General features: G+C 35.5%; 1 protein-coding gene across 2 annotated transcripts in view; it reads left to right on the top strand.

Moving 5' to 3' along the window:
• The window catches only part of LOC122217600 (A disintegrin and metallopeptidase domain 3-like), a 137345-nt gene that overhangs the window by 10763 nt on the left and 110330 nt on the right, over positions 1 to 16252 (top strand). For both annotated transcript variants that reach the window (XM_042934779.1, XM_042934778.1), the window contains exon 4: positions 1703 to 1781. In XM_042934779.1, the coding sequence (XP_042790713.1) occupies positions 1703 to 1781 (79 nt within the window). The remainder of the gene's footprint in view (positions 1 to 1702; positions 1782 to 16252) is intronic.

Genomic DNA, 16252 nt, shown 5'->3' with positions numbered 1-16252 from the left:
TCTTCTTTATTCATCAGTCTTTGGATATTTGGGCTCTTTCCATACTTTGGCTATTTGTTGACAGTGCTGATATAAATATTGAGGTGCATGTGGCCCTATGAATCAGCATTTTTGTATCCTTTGAATAAATACCTAGTAGTGCAATTGCTGGGTTGTAGGGTAGTTCTATTTTTAGTTTTTTGAGGAACCTCCATACTGTTTTCCAGAGTGGCTGCACCAGTTTGCAGAGTGGCTGCACCAGTGCAAAAGAGATCTTCTTTCTCCACTTTTTTGCCAACATCTGTTGTTTCCTGAGTTGTTAATTTTTGCCATTCTGATAGGTGTGAGGTGGTATCTCACTGAGGTTTCGATTTGTATTTCTCTGATGATGAATGATGTTGAGCATCCTTTCGTGTGTCTGTTAGCCATCTGGATGTCTTCTTTGGAAAAGTATCTATTCATATCTTCTGCCCATTACTTCACTGGATTATTTGTCTTTTGGTGGTTGAGTTTGGTAAGTTCTTTATAGATTTTGGATACTAACTCTTTATCTGATATGTCATTTGCAAATATGTTCTCCTTTTAATTATGCTTTTCAGAAATCTGTTGAATTTCGTTTTCCTGGGAAATGATTCTGGGTTTCCATTTCCACCACCTTCATTTACATGCTTAGTTACTAAAATGAGGCTCTGCCCTTGTGCCAGAATTTGTGTTCTAGGTACTTGCATATAAACCAACCCAGAATATTTGGGATGTCCTTGAATATGTGTGCAATATGAGCTGATAAATATCAGTTTTTTTCTGGGAAGCCCTCTGGTTTTGTTATTTAAATTGAGGAAAAGAGAAAGCTGTCAGGAATGAGCAAAGATGAAGGAGGTCTGGAAAGAGAAGTAGTGGTGAAAGTATGCACTCCGTGAATGCTGTAGTCCTTCTCTGACTCTTGGCATTGAACTGCCCCTTGATATCTGGAATCCTTGAGAAACCCCAGTTCTCTCCACAATAAATAATGGTGTCAGATTGTTCTGTAAGAATCGCTATCTTCTCTGTAAGATTTCACTTTGGTACCATTTATGTGAGGTTTGTCTGTAGAGATCATTTAGCTTATGAAATTTGAGCAAAACACTAGTCTTCTAAAAAAGGCTTTAAGAACTATTGTGTGCTTCTGCAATTTCTTTTCCTCTTCTGCTACAAGAAAAGCATGTTTCAGCGGGTAGGAGGTATGTCTTTTCCCAGGTTCCAGAATGAAGATAGTGTGGGGTTGACAATAAACATGTAAAGAACATTCACTGTTGATTTAAGGCATTGAGAATTCTGAGGTTGTTTTTACCACAGCACAATTTCATGAAAACTATCAGAAAAAGCATATATTTTTTGTTTCTTATCAATCCATGGCTACTTGTTAGCAAATATATTTATGCCCTGAGATTTACTGATGGTTGGATCTTAAAGAAAATTTGTTGTGGGAATCTGGAAGTCCTGGTTTTATTATACATAGATCTATGTCATTATGATGTCCCTACTGGTATCTGATTATACTGCTTATTATGTTTTCCTATATACAAAACATGCTGTCAGAAAGCAAATGAGATAATGGAGAGATGGCTCAATTTAATTTTTGGATATTTGAAACGGTAAAATTGAATGTAAATTATGCTTAATTTCATGATTTTGCTTGTATTTATATTACTATTACAGTGAAGTGTCATTCCTTTCGTTGAATTAGGTCATTTTTAGACCCTCATTTCCTTGTGTATGCATACAACAAATCAGGAACATTGTATCCAGATTCTTCATTTATGAAGGTAAGTTTTGCTTTGTGTTCTGTAGATTTATGTGTTTTTATTGTGTATATATATATATGTATACACATACATACATACATACATACATACATACATACATCATTAAAGTGCTGTTGGTGGAAAGCAAAAGGATGCCTTCTATCCCACAGAATTATTTGGCAAACAGATTAGAAGCCCAAATATAAGATGGCAATTTGTAGGAAGACAGACTGAATAGAACAACTACTTTTCAAACTTGGAACTCGAATCTCCTATCCAAACAGGTCCTTTAAACTATGACAAGTTTAGAGGTCTTAGAGGGAAAGTGAGTTAAGGAGCTAAGAATAAGAAACCCCAAAACACAGAGTCATTTTGTTTATTTGTTTGTTTATTTGTTTATTTATTTATTTATTTATTTTTTTGTTTTTGGAAAATATTTTTAAATTTTATTTTTGTAATTTGCATCCAAATTAGTTAGCATATAGTGCAACAATGATTTCAGGAATAGATTCATTAATGCCCCTTACCCATTGAGCCCATCTCCCCTCCCACAACCCCTCCAGGAACCCTCTGTTCTCCTTATTTAAGAGTCTCTTATGTTTTGTCCCCCTCCCTGTTTTTATATTATTTTTGCTTCCATTCCCTCATGTTCATCTGTTTTGTCTCTTACAGTCCTCATATGAGTGAAGTCATATGATATTTGTCTTTCTCTGACTGACTAATTTTGTTTAGCATAATATCCTCTAGTTTCATCCACATAGTTGCAAATGGAAAGATTTCATTCTTTTTGATTACTGAGTAATACTCCATTGTATATATATACCACATCTTCTTTATCCGTTCATCCACCAATGGACATTTGGGCTCTTTCCATACTTTGGCTATGATCAGTAGTGCTGCTATAAACATTGGAGTGCATGTGCCCTTTGGAAACATACCTATATCCCTTGGATAAATGCCTAGTAGTGCAATTGCTGGCTCGTAGGGTAGTTCTATTTTTAACTTTTTGAGGAACCTTCATACTGTTTTCCAGAGTGGCTACACCAGTTTGCATCAGTGCAAAAGAGATCTTCTTTCTCCACATCCTCGCCAACATCTGTTGTTTCCTGAGTTGTTCATTTTAGCCATTCTGACAGGTGTGAGGTGGTATCTCATTGTAGTTTTGATCGGTATTTCCCTGATGATGAGTGATGTTGAGCATTTTTTTCATCTGTCAGTTTGGCCATATGGATGTCTTCTTTGGTGAAGTGTTTATTCATGTCTTTTGCCCATTTCTTCACTGGATTATTTGATTTTTGGGTGTTGAGTTTGATAAATTCTTTATAGATTTTGGATACTAACCCTTTATCTGATATGTAGTTTGCAAATATCTTCTCCCATTCTGTTGGTTGGTTGCCTTTTAATTTTGCTGATTGTTTCCTTTGCTGTGCAGGTCCCAATAGTTCATTTTTGCTTTTGTTTCCCTTGTCTCTGGAGATGTGTTGAGTAAGAAGTTGCTGTGGCCGAGGTCAAAAAGAGGTTTTTGCCTGCTTTCTCCTTGAGGATTTTGATGGCTTCCTGTCTTACATTGAGGTCTTTCATCCATTTTGAGTTTATTTTTGTGTATGGTGTAAGAAAGTGGCCCAGGTTCATTCGTCTGCATGTCGCTGTCCAGTTTTCCCAGCACCACTTGCTGAAGAGACTGTCTTTATTCCATTGGATATTCTTTCCTGCTTTGTCAAAGATTAGTTGGCCATACGTTTGTGGGTCCATTTCCGGGTTTTCTATTCTGCTCCATTGATGTGAGTGTCTGCTCTTGTGCCAGTACCATACTGTCTTGATGATTACAGCTTTGTAGTGTAGCTTGAAGTCTGGGATTGTGATGAGCTTTGTAGTGTAGCTTGAAGTCTGGGATTGTGATGAGCTTTGTAGTACAGCTTGAAGTCTGGGATTGTGATGCCTCCTGTTTGGTTTCCTTTTTCAAGATTGTTTTGGCTATTTGGGGTCTTTTCTGGTTCCATAAAAATTTTAGGATTATTTTTTCTAGCTCTGTGAAGAATGCTGGTGTTACTTTAATAGGGATTGCATTCAATATGTAGGTTGCTTTGGGTAGTATCAACATTTTAACAATATTTGTTCTTCCTATCCAGGAGCATGGAATCTTTTTCCATTTTTTTGTGTCTTCCTCAATTTCTTTCATAAGCTTTCTATAGTTTTCAGTGTATAGATTTTTCACCTCTTTGGTTAGATTTATTCCTAAGTATTTTATGGTTTTTGGTGCAACTGTAAATGGGATCGATTCCTTGATTTCTCTTTCTGTCACTTCACTGTTGGTGTATAGGAATGCAACCGATTTCTGTGCATTGGCTTTATATTCTGCAACTTTGCTGAATTCATGAATCAGTTCTACCAGTTTTTTGTGGAATCTTTTGGGTTTTCCATATAGAATATCATGTCATCTGTGAAGAGTGAAAGTTTGACCTCCTCCTGGCCAATTTGAATGTCTTTTATTTCTTTGTGTTGTCTGATTGCTGAGGCTAAGACTTCTAATACTATGTTGAATAACAGTGGTGAGAGTGGACATCCCTGTCTTTTTCCTGACCTTAGGGGGAAAGCTCTCAGTTTTTCCCCATTGAGGATGATACTAGTGTTGGGTCTTTTGTATATGGCTTTTATGATTTTGAAGTATGATCCTTCTATCCCTACTTTCTTGAGGGTTTTGTCAAGAAAGGATGCTGTATTTTGTCAAATGCTTTCTCTGCATCTATTGAGAGGATCATATGTTCTTGTCCTTTCTTTTATTGATGTTATGAATCACATTGATTGTTTTGTGGATATTGAACCAGTCCTGTGTCACAGGTATAAATCCCACTTGGTCAGAATGAATAATTTTTTTAATGTATTGTTAGATCCGGGTGGCTAATACCTTGTTGAGGATTTTTGCATCCATGTTCATCAGGGAAATTGGTATATAGTTCTCCTTTTTAGTGGGGACTCTGTCTGGTTTTGGAATCAAGGTAATGGTGGTTTCATAGAAAGAGTTTGGAAGTTTTCCTTCCATTTCTATTTTTTTGGAACAGCTTCAAGAGAATAGGTGTTAACTCTTCTTTAAATGTTTGGGAAAATTCCCCTGGAAAGCCATCTGGCCCTGGACTCTTGTGTTTTGGGAGATTTTTGATTACTAATTTGATTTCTCTACTGGTTATGGGTCTGTTCAAATTTTCTATTTCTTCCTGTTTCAGTTTTGGTAGTGTATATGGTTCTAGGAATTTGTCCATTTCTTTCAGATTGCCCATTTTATTGGCATATAATTTCTCATAATATTCTCTTACTATTGTTTTTATTTTCTTCTGTGTTGGTTGTGATCTCTCCTCTTTCATTCTTGATTTTATTTACTTGGGTCCTTTTCTTTTTCTTTTTGATCAAACTGGGTAGTGGTTTATCAATTTTGTCAATTTTTTCAAAGACCCAGCTTCTGGTTTCATTGATCCGTTCTGTTTTTTTGGTTTTTGTTTTTGTTTTTGTTTTTGGTTTCTATAGCATTAATTTCTGCTCTAATCTTTATTATTTCCTGTCTTCTGATAATTTTGGGTTTTATTTGCTGTTCTTTTTCCAGCTCTTTAAGGCGTAAGGTTAGGTTGTATATCTGAGATCTTTCTTCCTTCTTTAGGAAGGCCTGGATTGCTATATACTTTCCTCTAATGACTGCCTTTCCTGTGTCCCAGAGGTTTTGGGTTGTGGTGTTATCATTTTCATTGGCTTCCATGAACTTTTTAATTTCCTCTTTAACTTCTTGGTTAGCCCATTCATTCTTTAGTAGGATGTTATTTACTCTCCAAGTATTTGGAGTTCTTTAGTCTCCAAGTATTTGTTACCTTTTCAAAATTTTTTCTTGTGGTTGATTTGGAGTTTCATAGTGTTGTGGTCTGAAAACATGCCTGGTATGATCTCAGTCTTTTTGTACTTGTTGAGTGCTGATTTATGTCCCAGTATGTTGTCTATTCTGGAGAATATTTCATGTGCACTGGAGAAGAATGTATATTCTGCTGCTTTAGGATGAAATGTTCTGAACATATCTTTTAAGTCCATCTGGTCCAGTGTGTCATTCAAAGCCATTGTTTCCTTGTTGATGTTTTGATTGGATGATCTGTGCATTGCTGTGAGCAGGGTGTTGAGGTCCCCTACTATTATATTACTATCAATGAGTTTCTTTATGTTTGTGATTAATTGCTTTATATATTTGGGTGCTGACACATTTGGCACATAAATGTTTACAATTGTTAGGTCTTCTTGGTGGATAGACCCCTTGATTATGATATAATGCTCTTCTTCATCTCTTGATACAATCTTTACTTTAAAGACTAGATTGTCTGATATAAGTATGGCTACTCTGGCTTTCTTTTGTTGACCATAGATGGTTCTCCATCCCCTTACATTCAATATCAAGGTGTCTTTAGGTCTAAAGTGGGTCCCTTGTAAACAGCATATAGATGGATCTTGTTTTCTTATCCATTATGTCACCCTATGTCTTTTTATCGGAACATTTAGTCCATTGATGTTTAGAGTGAGTACTGAAAGATATGAATTTATTGCCATTATGTTGCTTGTAGAGTTGGAGTTTCTGGTGGTGTTCTCTGGTCCTTTCTAGTCTTTGTTGCTTTGGTCTTTATTTATTTGTTTTTGTCTTTTCATCTTTTCTCCCCTCAGAGAGGTAAAAAATGAGGTAAATAAAAAAATTAAAATTAAATTAGATTAAATTAAAATAAAAAATAAGATTAAGGAAATACTAAAATTAAAAAAATAAAAACAAACACACACACACAAAATGGAATAAATGATGCTATATCTTTAGTCTGGGTGTTGAAAGGGGCTTGATAGATTAGAGAAAATAGGGGAAAGAAAAAACAAAAAGAAAAAAAACAAAAGGAAATTCTTTGAAATTTTGATAAATGGATACACTGAAGTAGACTAAAATTAATTGATGGAAGTAAAATAGAATTTAAAAATATTACACAAAAGTAGAAAATATAGTAGAAAAAAATTAAAAGTATTTTTAACAAAAATTGGAAATAAAAATTAATTTTTTCTCTTTCTGTATTCAAGAAAAAGAAAAGAAACAAAAAAGAAAAGAAAGGAAATTCAATAGATGGACCAGTGAACAGAGTGACATACAACTGAAATTACTTTATTTTCCCCTAGAAGTCAAATTATGATGAGCTTTATAGTCTATACACTAAGCAGGCAGAGAGACTTGTGTTCCTGAGGAGTGAAGTTTGCCCATTTGGGCATGACTTAGAGTAATGGCTCTGTTCTCCACTAGATGGCGCTGCTTAGCTTACTGGGATGGATTTTTGTGGTGCTTGTAGGTGTGTATGTTCATTCACAGGAGTGGTGAAAATGGTGCACCCAGCTACCCAGTCTGTAGTATTGGAACTCTGTTCTCCCTGAACAGCAATTGTGCACCCATCCTTTGTCTTTGACTTCTGTCCACTCCCCAGTTTTACACAGTCCGTGACCAAGCCCCAGGCAGTGTCTCCTTCCTGAGTTTTGTCTCAGATGCAGCTCTTTTTCCCAACCTGTTACTTCTGAGGGACTGTGGCTTTGACCTGTTCTGCCCCTCTGCAGGAGGGTCTCACCGTGCAATGGCTGGGTGCTGGCTGCACCCAGGAAGTTTGTGGGAACATGCTGCTGCTGATGCCTAGAGACTGTGGCCGGGTGCCAGCCCGCCCCAGAAAAAGTTTGTGTGATAGTGTAGCAGCAGAGTTTGAGGGATTATTGAAAATCACAACACACATCTGACACCATGCTTCACCCTTAACGATGGTGTTCCAGCACCAGTGAATGTGGTTGTTCTCCTGGGTCCACTGGGCCCTTGCCTTTGGGGGACCCACACAGCCTCTACCAGGTGTCCTCCCAGCAGGAGAACCACCTCTCCCCATGTGGCCTGAAGAACCCCAGGCTCCACTTTGCTCCAGGGGATTTGCCCTTCCCACCAGAGCACTGCCAGGTATCTAGCTGTGGAGTTTCAGACTCTGCACTCCCCCTGTTTATAGTCTTAATGTAGTTTAAACCCTCTCCTTTCTCCTTTATCCCTTTTTAGTTCAGTCCCTGTGGCTGTTTCCACTTTTCCACTTTCTCTCCAGCTGCTTTTGGGGGGGTGCTTTTCCCATATTCCCCTCCTCCCCCCGTCTCCGTCCTCTCTCTGCACACAAAAGCAGCTCCCTGTCCTCCGTGGCTTCTCTCTTCCCCAGTTCACCTTTCCATGTTGTGTATCTGCTGAATTCTGTGGTTCAGGTTGTGCAGATTGTTATGTTAATCCTCAGATCAGTTTTCTAGGTGTGCAGGATGGTTTAATGTTGGTCTGGCTGTATTTCACGGAGACAAGACACACAAAAAACTTTCATGCTGTTCCACCATCTTGGCTCTTCCCCAGAGTCATTTTAATTGAGATTTTGTAGGGCCTGAGCAGAGGAGGAAGTAGTGGGAATTACTGTGTGGAATGACCTTATAGAAAGAACTGCCTTATAGAAAGGGAAAGTGAGGATGCAAAAGCATGTTGAGTATAGAATCTGAATAGGTTCACATGGGAAACACAGGAGTTTGTGTTGTTCCCAAAATGCAGATAGGAGTCAAGAAATTTTAAGTATGTGAGAAAGTTAGCTTTAGTCTGTGAGATATTTATTTTGTGAGAACAGATGATTGGGAAGAAGTAAATGCAAGTGAAGAGTCAGATTCTATTGCCACATTGCAACTGAGAGACAATGAAATTAAAAATAATTAGTACAACATTGTTTGGTTTTTTACCATATGCAAGTAAAAAGCAGAACAAAATACATGAGACTCCTATTTTGAGACATTTGGCAATAGGCTGATCAGGAATTTTTTTTCTCTGAGAGAAAAGAAAGCCCAGAAGATGAGTCACATTCAACTTGGCCCTCCGAGGATAAAGTCTTAACCAGAGCATAGGGAGTTGGAACCAGGCAGAACTTGAAGAATTTGGAGTTCAGCATTGCTGAAGCAGCTGGAACTGGCATGACACAGGACCAGAGAAGAGGGGCCATGAGACGTATGATTTTTTATGGAGAGGGGAGTTGCCCTTATGTCCCTGACTAAAGATTAGCCTGCCTATGTGCTGGATAAAACTCTACTAAAGGGCAGAGAGTAAAATGGAGATAATACTAAAGGTCAAACAGTGTTGGGAGATGTTGTATTTTCAGCCTGGACAGAGTAGGGTGACTTTGCTGACACCCAGACATTCAACTGAGACCAGAAAGACTGATTCTTAGGAGGAAAGGTCAAGCTTTAGAGTAAGAGATACTCTTATCACCCCAGTTCCCTACCCAAGGTCTAAAACTCAGAAACAAGAGGGTTCAGAATGGTTGCCATTAAATTAATTTGCCTTCCTATACCAAATGCAAAACTCTACAAAGGGTTAAAACATAGTAGATGAAAGAAATAATGCAGATAAGGGTAGAAATCAATGAGATAGAAAAATGAAAAAGAATAGAAAAAATTAAAGGTCAGAATTTAGTTCTTTACAAGGACTAATTAACATTAATAACCCCTAGTAAGACTCTTCTAGAACAAAAACAAATTCCATCAATATTAGGGATGTAGGGAGACATGATTAGTCATACAGAAAATAAAATGATATTTTGGAGGATTATGAAAGCTGTATGTCAATAAATTTGGTAATTTAGATGAAATGACAACTTTGCTGAAAAGGACAACTTATCAAAATTGAGGGGAGAAATAATAGAAAATCTCAATCACTTGAAATCTATTTAAGAAATTGAATTTCTAAACAACCACATTCCCACAAAGAAACACCAGCTCTACATGTTCTCACACTTTACCTTGTCTAGTCTTTAACTATTTAAAGTATTGCTTCTATGAACATTCATGTGAAATTTTTTGTGTGGACATAATTTTTATTTTTCTGGGATACGTGCCCAGGAATATGATTGCTAGGTCATAAGGTAAGTTTGTTTGTTTTTTAAAATAAATTATCAAGTATTTTCCAGAGTGTCTGTACCATTTTACACTTCCACTGGCAATGTAGGAAAGATGGAGTGTCTGCATTTTTGCCACCATTTCATCCGTATTTAAATTTTTTTAGGGGCACCTGAGTGGCTCATTTGGTTAAGCATCTGACTCCTGATGTCGGCTCAGGTCGAGATCTCACAGTTGTGAGATCAAGCCTGGCATCTGGCTCCATGCTGGGCATGGAACCTGCTTAAGATTCTCTCTCTCCCTCTCCCTATGTCCCTCCCCCTTGCTCGCTTGCTCTCTCTCTCTCAAAAAAAAAAAAAAAAAAGTAAAAGTAACAAGATTTTAAATTTTAGTCATTATGATAGACGTGTAGTGATATCTCATGCAATTTTAATTTGCATTTCCCTAATGTCCAGTGATATTGAACATATTTTCATGAAATGAAATGTCTATTAATGTCCTTTACCCATTTTCTACTTGGATTGGTTTGTTTTTTATTGTTGGTTTTTAAACAGTTTATATATTTTTAAATACAAGTCCTCTGCCAGATAGGTGGTTTGCCAATATTTATTCCCAGTCTGTAATTTGTCTTTACATCCTCTCTATAAGGTCTCTTATTGATCAGAAAATTTTAATTTTGATGAGAATTAATTTATCAACTTTTCCTTTTATGAATGGAGGCTGAGGTATCAAATTTAGGAACTCCATGTATCCCTAGTTCCTCAAGATTGCATGTTATTTTTTTTTTTGTCTTAAAAGCTTTATACTTTTATTTACATTTAATTGTTCACTTTGAGATAATTTTGTGTAGGGTGTGATACTTGAATGAATCAAGCCTCATTCTTTTGACTGAAGAAGTGATTTGTTCCAACACCATTGATATAAAAGGTTGTTTTGCATCAAATTGCTCATGCATCTTTGTCAAAAAGTCAATGGGGCATATTTTTGTGGAAATATTTCTGGGTTCTTTATTTTCTTCAGTTCTTCTATGTGTCTATACTACTGTCAATACCATCCTATTTTCCTTAGTTTACCTGTAAATTGGCATTTACATAGGCCACCATGATTCCTCCTACTTTATTCTTTTTCAAGATTTTTAGACTATAGTAAATATTTTGCTTTTTCATATAAATTTTGGACTAGATTATTTCATGAATACAAACAAATTTGCTGGTATTGTGATAGACATTGTATTAACCCTATAGATCAATTTGGCAAGAATTAACATTTTTGACACGTTGAGTCTTCCAACCCATGAATGCAGTGAGTCTCTTCATTTATTTCATTTATGTCTTTCAATAGCATTTTGTAATTTTAGCATTCATATCCTGCACAGAGTTTTTTTTTAAGTTATATACCAGATCATTTTATTTTCTTTGGAGCAACTGTAAATGGTATTGTATTTTAATTTCAGTTTCCACATGTTGTTATCTGGAAATACAATTTATTTGTTTGTGTTGATCTGGTTACATCATTGCTGAAGTCACACATTAATTTTATAAAGTTTGTTTTTTAGATAGATTCCTTGAGATTTTTTTTACATAGATATGTCTTTTACAAATAGGGACATTTTTCTTTTTTCCCTTTAAGTCTGTATGCTTTTTATTTCTTTGCTTTGCTTTACTGTGTTTGTTACAACTTCTAGTCCTGTGTTGAATCACAATAGTGAGGGCAAACTTTCTCACCTTGTTCCCAATCTTAGGGATAATGTATTCAGTCTTTCTGAATCTTTTTGAGGATAATGGTTGTTGTTTTTTTTAATATACTCCTTATAAATTTGAGGAAATCTTTACTTCTAGATTGCTAACAGCTTTTTTTCCCCCATCAAATGTTGTGTGTTACAGATGGCTTTCTGTATGATCTGATCATATGAGTTTTCTATTTTAGCCTGTTGATATGATGGATTTCATGACTTATTTTCAGATGTTAAAACAGTATTGCATATCTTGAAAGCTACAATTTGGTTCTGGTGGATAATTCTTCTTATCCATGACTGGATTTGATTTGCTAATAATTTCTTGACGAATTTTTTGTCAAGGTTCATGAGAAATATTGGTTTATAATTTTCTCTTTTTGTACTGACTTTATCTAATTTTTCTGTTAGTGTATTAATGGCCTCATAAAATAAATTGGGAAGTGTTATTTCCTATTTTATTTTCTGGAAAATGTTATATAAAGTATATGTTAATTTTTAAGATATTTGGTAAAATTCTTTAGTGACATCACTAGGCCTGGGAATTTTTGTGTGTATATGCATGTGGAAGATTTTTAATTACTAACTCAGTTTATTTACTAGTTTTAGGAATATCTTCTTTATCTGTTTTATATGTATCGTTATGGTGGTTTGTGGTTTTTAAGGAATAGGTCCATTCCATTTCAGGTATGGAATTTATGGGTGAAGTTTTGTCACAGTCCTTACTATCCTTTTAATAGAAGTGTTTCATTTCTGACGTCAATGATTGCCATCTTCTCTCTGCTTAACTTTGTCAGTCCTGCTAGAGATTTTTCAATTTATTGAATTTATCAAAGAAGTAGTGTTTTTTGCTTTTTCCATACTATTGTCTTATTTCAATGTCATAGCATTTAGCTCTTAGGTTTATTTTCTCCCTTATACCTTATTCTGGTTTAATTTTTTTCTAGTTCATTGATAGAACAACATATTATCAATTTGTGACCTTCCCTCTTTACTATTATAAGCATTTTAAGACTAAAATTTCCTGCTTAGCACTGCTTGAGCCGCAGCCTAAAAGAATATATTGTATTTTCACTTTAATACAATTATATGTACTTATAAAATTTCCTTCGAGACTTCTTGATTCATGGGTTTTTAAAAGTGTATTGTTCAAATTTGGAGAGTTTTCCTGTTGTCCTTGTCTTTTGATTTCTAGTTTGATTTCATTGTGTTTAGAAAATATATCCTATATGATTTCGATCCTTTTAAATTTGTGAAGGTTTGCTTTATGATTTTTTTTCCAAATTTTTATGTAAATTCGAATTAGTTAACCTGTAGTGTAATGTTGGTTTCAAGGGTAGAATTTAGTGATTCATCACTTACATACAACACCAAGTGTTCATCATAACAAGTGCCCTCCTTAATACCCATCACCCATTTAGCACATCCCCAAGCCACCTCCCTCCACCAACCCTATTTGTTCTCTATCATTAAGAGTCTCTTATTATTTGCTTCCCTCTCTCCTTTTTTCCACCTTGCTATGTGTTTATCTGTTTTCTTTCCTAAATTTCACATATGAGTGAAATCATATGGTATTTATCTTTTCTCTAACTTACTTCACTTAGCATAATATACTCCAGTTCCATCTACGTCATAGGAAATGGCAAGAATTCATTCTTTTTGATGACTGAGTAATATATACATATATATATACCACATCTTTTTTATCCATTCATCAGTCGATGGATATTTGGGCTCTTTCCATGCTTTGGCTATTGTTGATATTGCTGCTATAAAAATCAGGTGTATGCGCCTCTTCAAATCTGTATTTTTGTGTTCTTTTGGTAAATACCAAATCCTGGATCATAGGGTAGTTCTATTTTTAACTTTTTGAGAAACCTCCATACTGTTCTCCAGAGTGGCTTCACCAGTTTGCATTCCCAAAACAGTATAAGAGGGTTCTCACCTCTCAGCATCCTCACCAACATCTGTTGTTTCCTGTGTTGTTAGTTTTAGCCATTCTGACAGGTGTGAAGTAGTATTTCATTGTGCTTTTGATTTGTATTTCGCTGATGATGAGTGATGTTTAGCATCTTCTCGTGTTTCTGTTAGCTAGATGTCTTCTTTGGAAAAACATCTATTCAGGTCTTCTGCCCATTTCTTAACTTGATTATTTGTTTTTTGGGTGTTGAGTTTGATATATTCCTTACAGATTTTGGATATTAACCTTTCATCAGATATGTTATTTGCAAATATCTTCTCTTGCCTTTCATCTTCATTGATTGTTTCCTTCTATCTGCAGAAACTTTTTATCTTGATGAAGACTCAATAGTTCATTTTTTCTCTTGTTTCCTTTGCCTCAGGAGATGTGTCTAGTAAGAAGTTGCTACGGCCAATGTCAGAGAGGTTGTTGCCTGTGTTCTCTAGGATTTTGATGGTTTCCTGTCTTACATTTAGGTCTTTCATCCATTTTGAATTTATTTTTGTGCATGGTCCAGTTTCATTCTTCTGCTTGTTTCTGTCTGGTTTTCCCAACACCATTTGTTGAAGAGGCTGTATTTTTTCCATTGGATATTCTTTGCTGCTTTGTTGAAGATGAGTTGACCATATAGCTGTGGATCCATTTCTGGGTTTTCTATTCTGTTCCATTGATCTATGTGTCTGCATTTGTGGCAATACCATACTGTCTTGATGACTGCAGCTTTATAATAAAGCTTGAAGCCCAGAATCATTATGCCCCCTGTTTTGCTTTTCTTTTTAAGTATTGCTTTGGCTATTTGAGGTCTTTTATGATTACGTACAAATTTTAGTATTGTTTGTTTTTGGTCTGTGAAAATGCTGATGGTATTTTGATAGGGATTGCATTAAATGTGTAGATTGCTTTGGGTAGTATAGACATTTTAGCAATGTTTGTTCTTCTAATCCATGAAGATGGATTTTTTTTCCCCATTTATGTGCCCTCTTCACTTTGTTTCATAAGTGTGCTATAGTTTTCAGAGTACAGATCTTTTACCTCTTTAGTTAGATTTATTCCTAGGTATCTTATGGTTTTTGGTGCAATTGTAAATGAGATTGATTCCTTGATTTCTCTTTCTGCTGCTTCATTATTGGTGTATAGAATTGAAACCAATTTCTGTATATTGATTTTGTAGCCTGCAACTTTGCTGTATTCATGTATTGGTTTTAGCAATTTTTTGGTGGAGTCTTTCATGTTTTCTGCAGAGTATCATGTCATCTGCAAATAGTGAAAGTTTGACTTATTCCTTGCAGAATTGTATGCCTTTTATTTCTTTTTCTGGTCTGATTGCTGAGGCTAAGACTTCCAGTCCTATGTTAAATAGAAATGGTGAGAGTGGACATCCCTGTCTTGTTCCTGACCTTAGAGGAAAAGCTCTCAGAGTTCCCCATTGATGATGATATTAGCTGTGGCCTTTTGTATTTGGCTTTTATGGTGTTGAGGTATGTTTTGTCTGTACCTACTTTGTTGAGGCTTTTTATCAAGAATGGAAGTGGTATTTTTATCAAATTCTTTTTCTGCATTTATTGAGAAGATCGTATGGATCTTATTCTTTCTTTTATTAATGTGGTGTATCACCTTGATTGATTTGCAAATATTGAACCATGGACTAAATCCCACTTGATTATGGTGAATAATTCTTCTCATGTACTATTGGATTTGATTTGCTAATATCTTGTTGAGAATTTTTGCATCCATGTTTATCAGGAATTTTGGCCCATAATTTTTGGTTTTAGTGAGGACTTTGGTTTTGGAATCAAGGTAATGCTGGCCTAATTGAATGAGTCTGGAAGTTTTCTTTCCATTTCTATTTTTTGGAACAATTTGAAAAGAATAGGTATTAACTCTTCTTTAAATGTTTGGTTGAATTCCCCTGGGAAGCCATCTGGCCCTGGACTTTTGGGGATTTTTGGTTGCTGATTTAATTTATTTACTGGTTATGGGTCTGTTCAAATTTTCTATTTCTTCCTGTTTCAGTTTTGGTAATTTGTATTTTTCTAGTAGTTCATCTATTTCTTTAAGATTCCCCAGGTTTTTTTTTTTTGCATATAATTTTTCATAATATTCCCATATAACTGTTTGTATTTCTGTGGTGTTGATTGTGAGCTCTTCTCTTTAATTAACGATTTTGTTTATTTAGATCCTTTGTCTTTTCTTTTTGATAAGTCTGGCTAGGGGGTTATCAATATTACTAATTCTTTCAAAGAACCAGCTCTTAGTTTTATTGATATGTTCTGCTCTTTTTTGTTTGTGTATTTATATATTGTTTATTTCTGCTCTAATCTTTATTATTTCCCTTCTTCTACAGGCATTAGGCTTTATTTGCTGTTGCTTTTCTAGGTCCTTCAGGTGTAAGGATAGGTTGTGTATTTGAGACTTTTCTTGCTCCTTGAAGTATTGCAATATACTTCCCTCTCAGGAATGCTTAGTTGCATCCCAAAGGTTTGGACCATCATGTTTTCATTTCACATGCTTCCATGTATTTTTTAAATGTCTTCTTTAGTTTCCTGGTTAACCCATTGGTTCTTAATAGGTTGTTCTTTAATCTCCATGTATTTGTGGTCTTTCCACATTTTTTCTTGTGGTTGACTTCAAGTTTCATAGTGTTGTGGTCTGAAAATATGCATGGGACAATGTCCATCTTTTTGTACTTGTTGAGGCCTGATTTGTGACCCCATATGTAATCTATTCTGGAGAATGTTCCATGTGTACTTGAGAAGACATTGTATACTGTTGCTTTAAGATGAGATATCCTGGATGCCTGTTTAGTCCATCTGGTCTAGAGTGTCATTGAAAGCCATTGTTTCCTTGTTAATTTTTCTGCTTATATGA

The sequence above is a fragment of the Panthera leo genome, chromosome B1 (assembly GCF_018350215.1).
Source record: "Panthera leo isolate Ple1 chromosome B1, P.leo_Ple1_pat1.1, whole genome shotgun sequence".
Classification (NCBI taxonomy): domain Eukaryota; kingdom Metazoa; phylum Chordata; class Mammalia; order Carnivora; family Felidae; genus Panthera; species Panthera leo.
The sequence above is the reverse complement of the archived record's forward strand: the minus strand, read 5'-3'. Positions and strand labels throughout refer to the sequence as shown.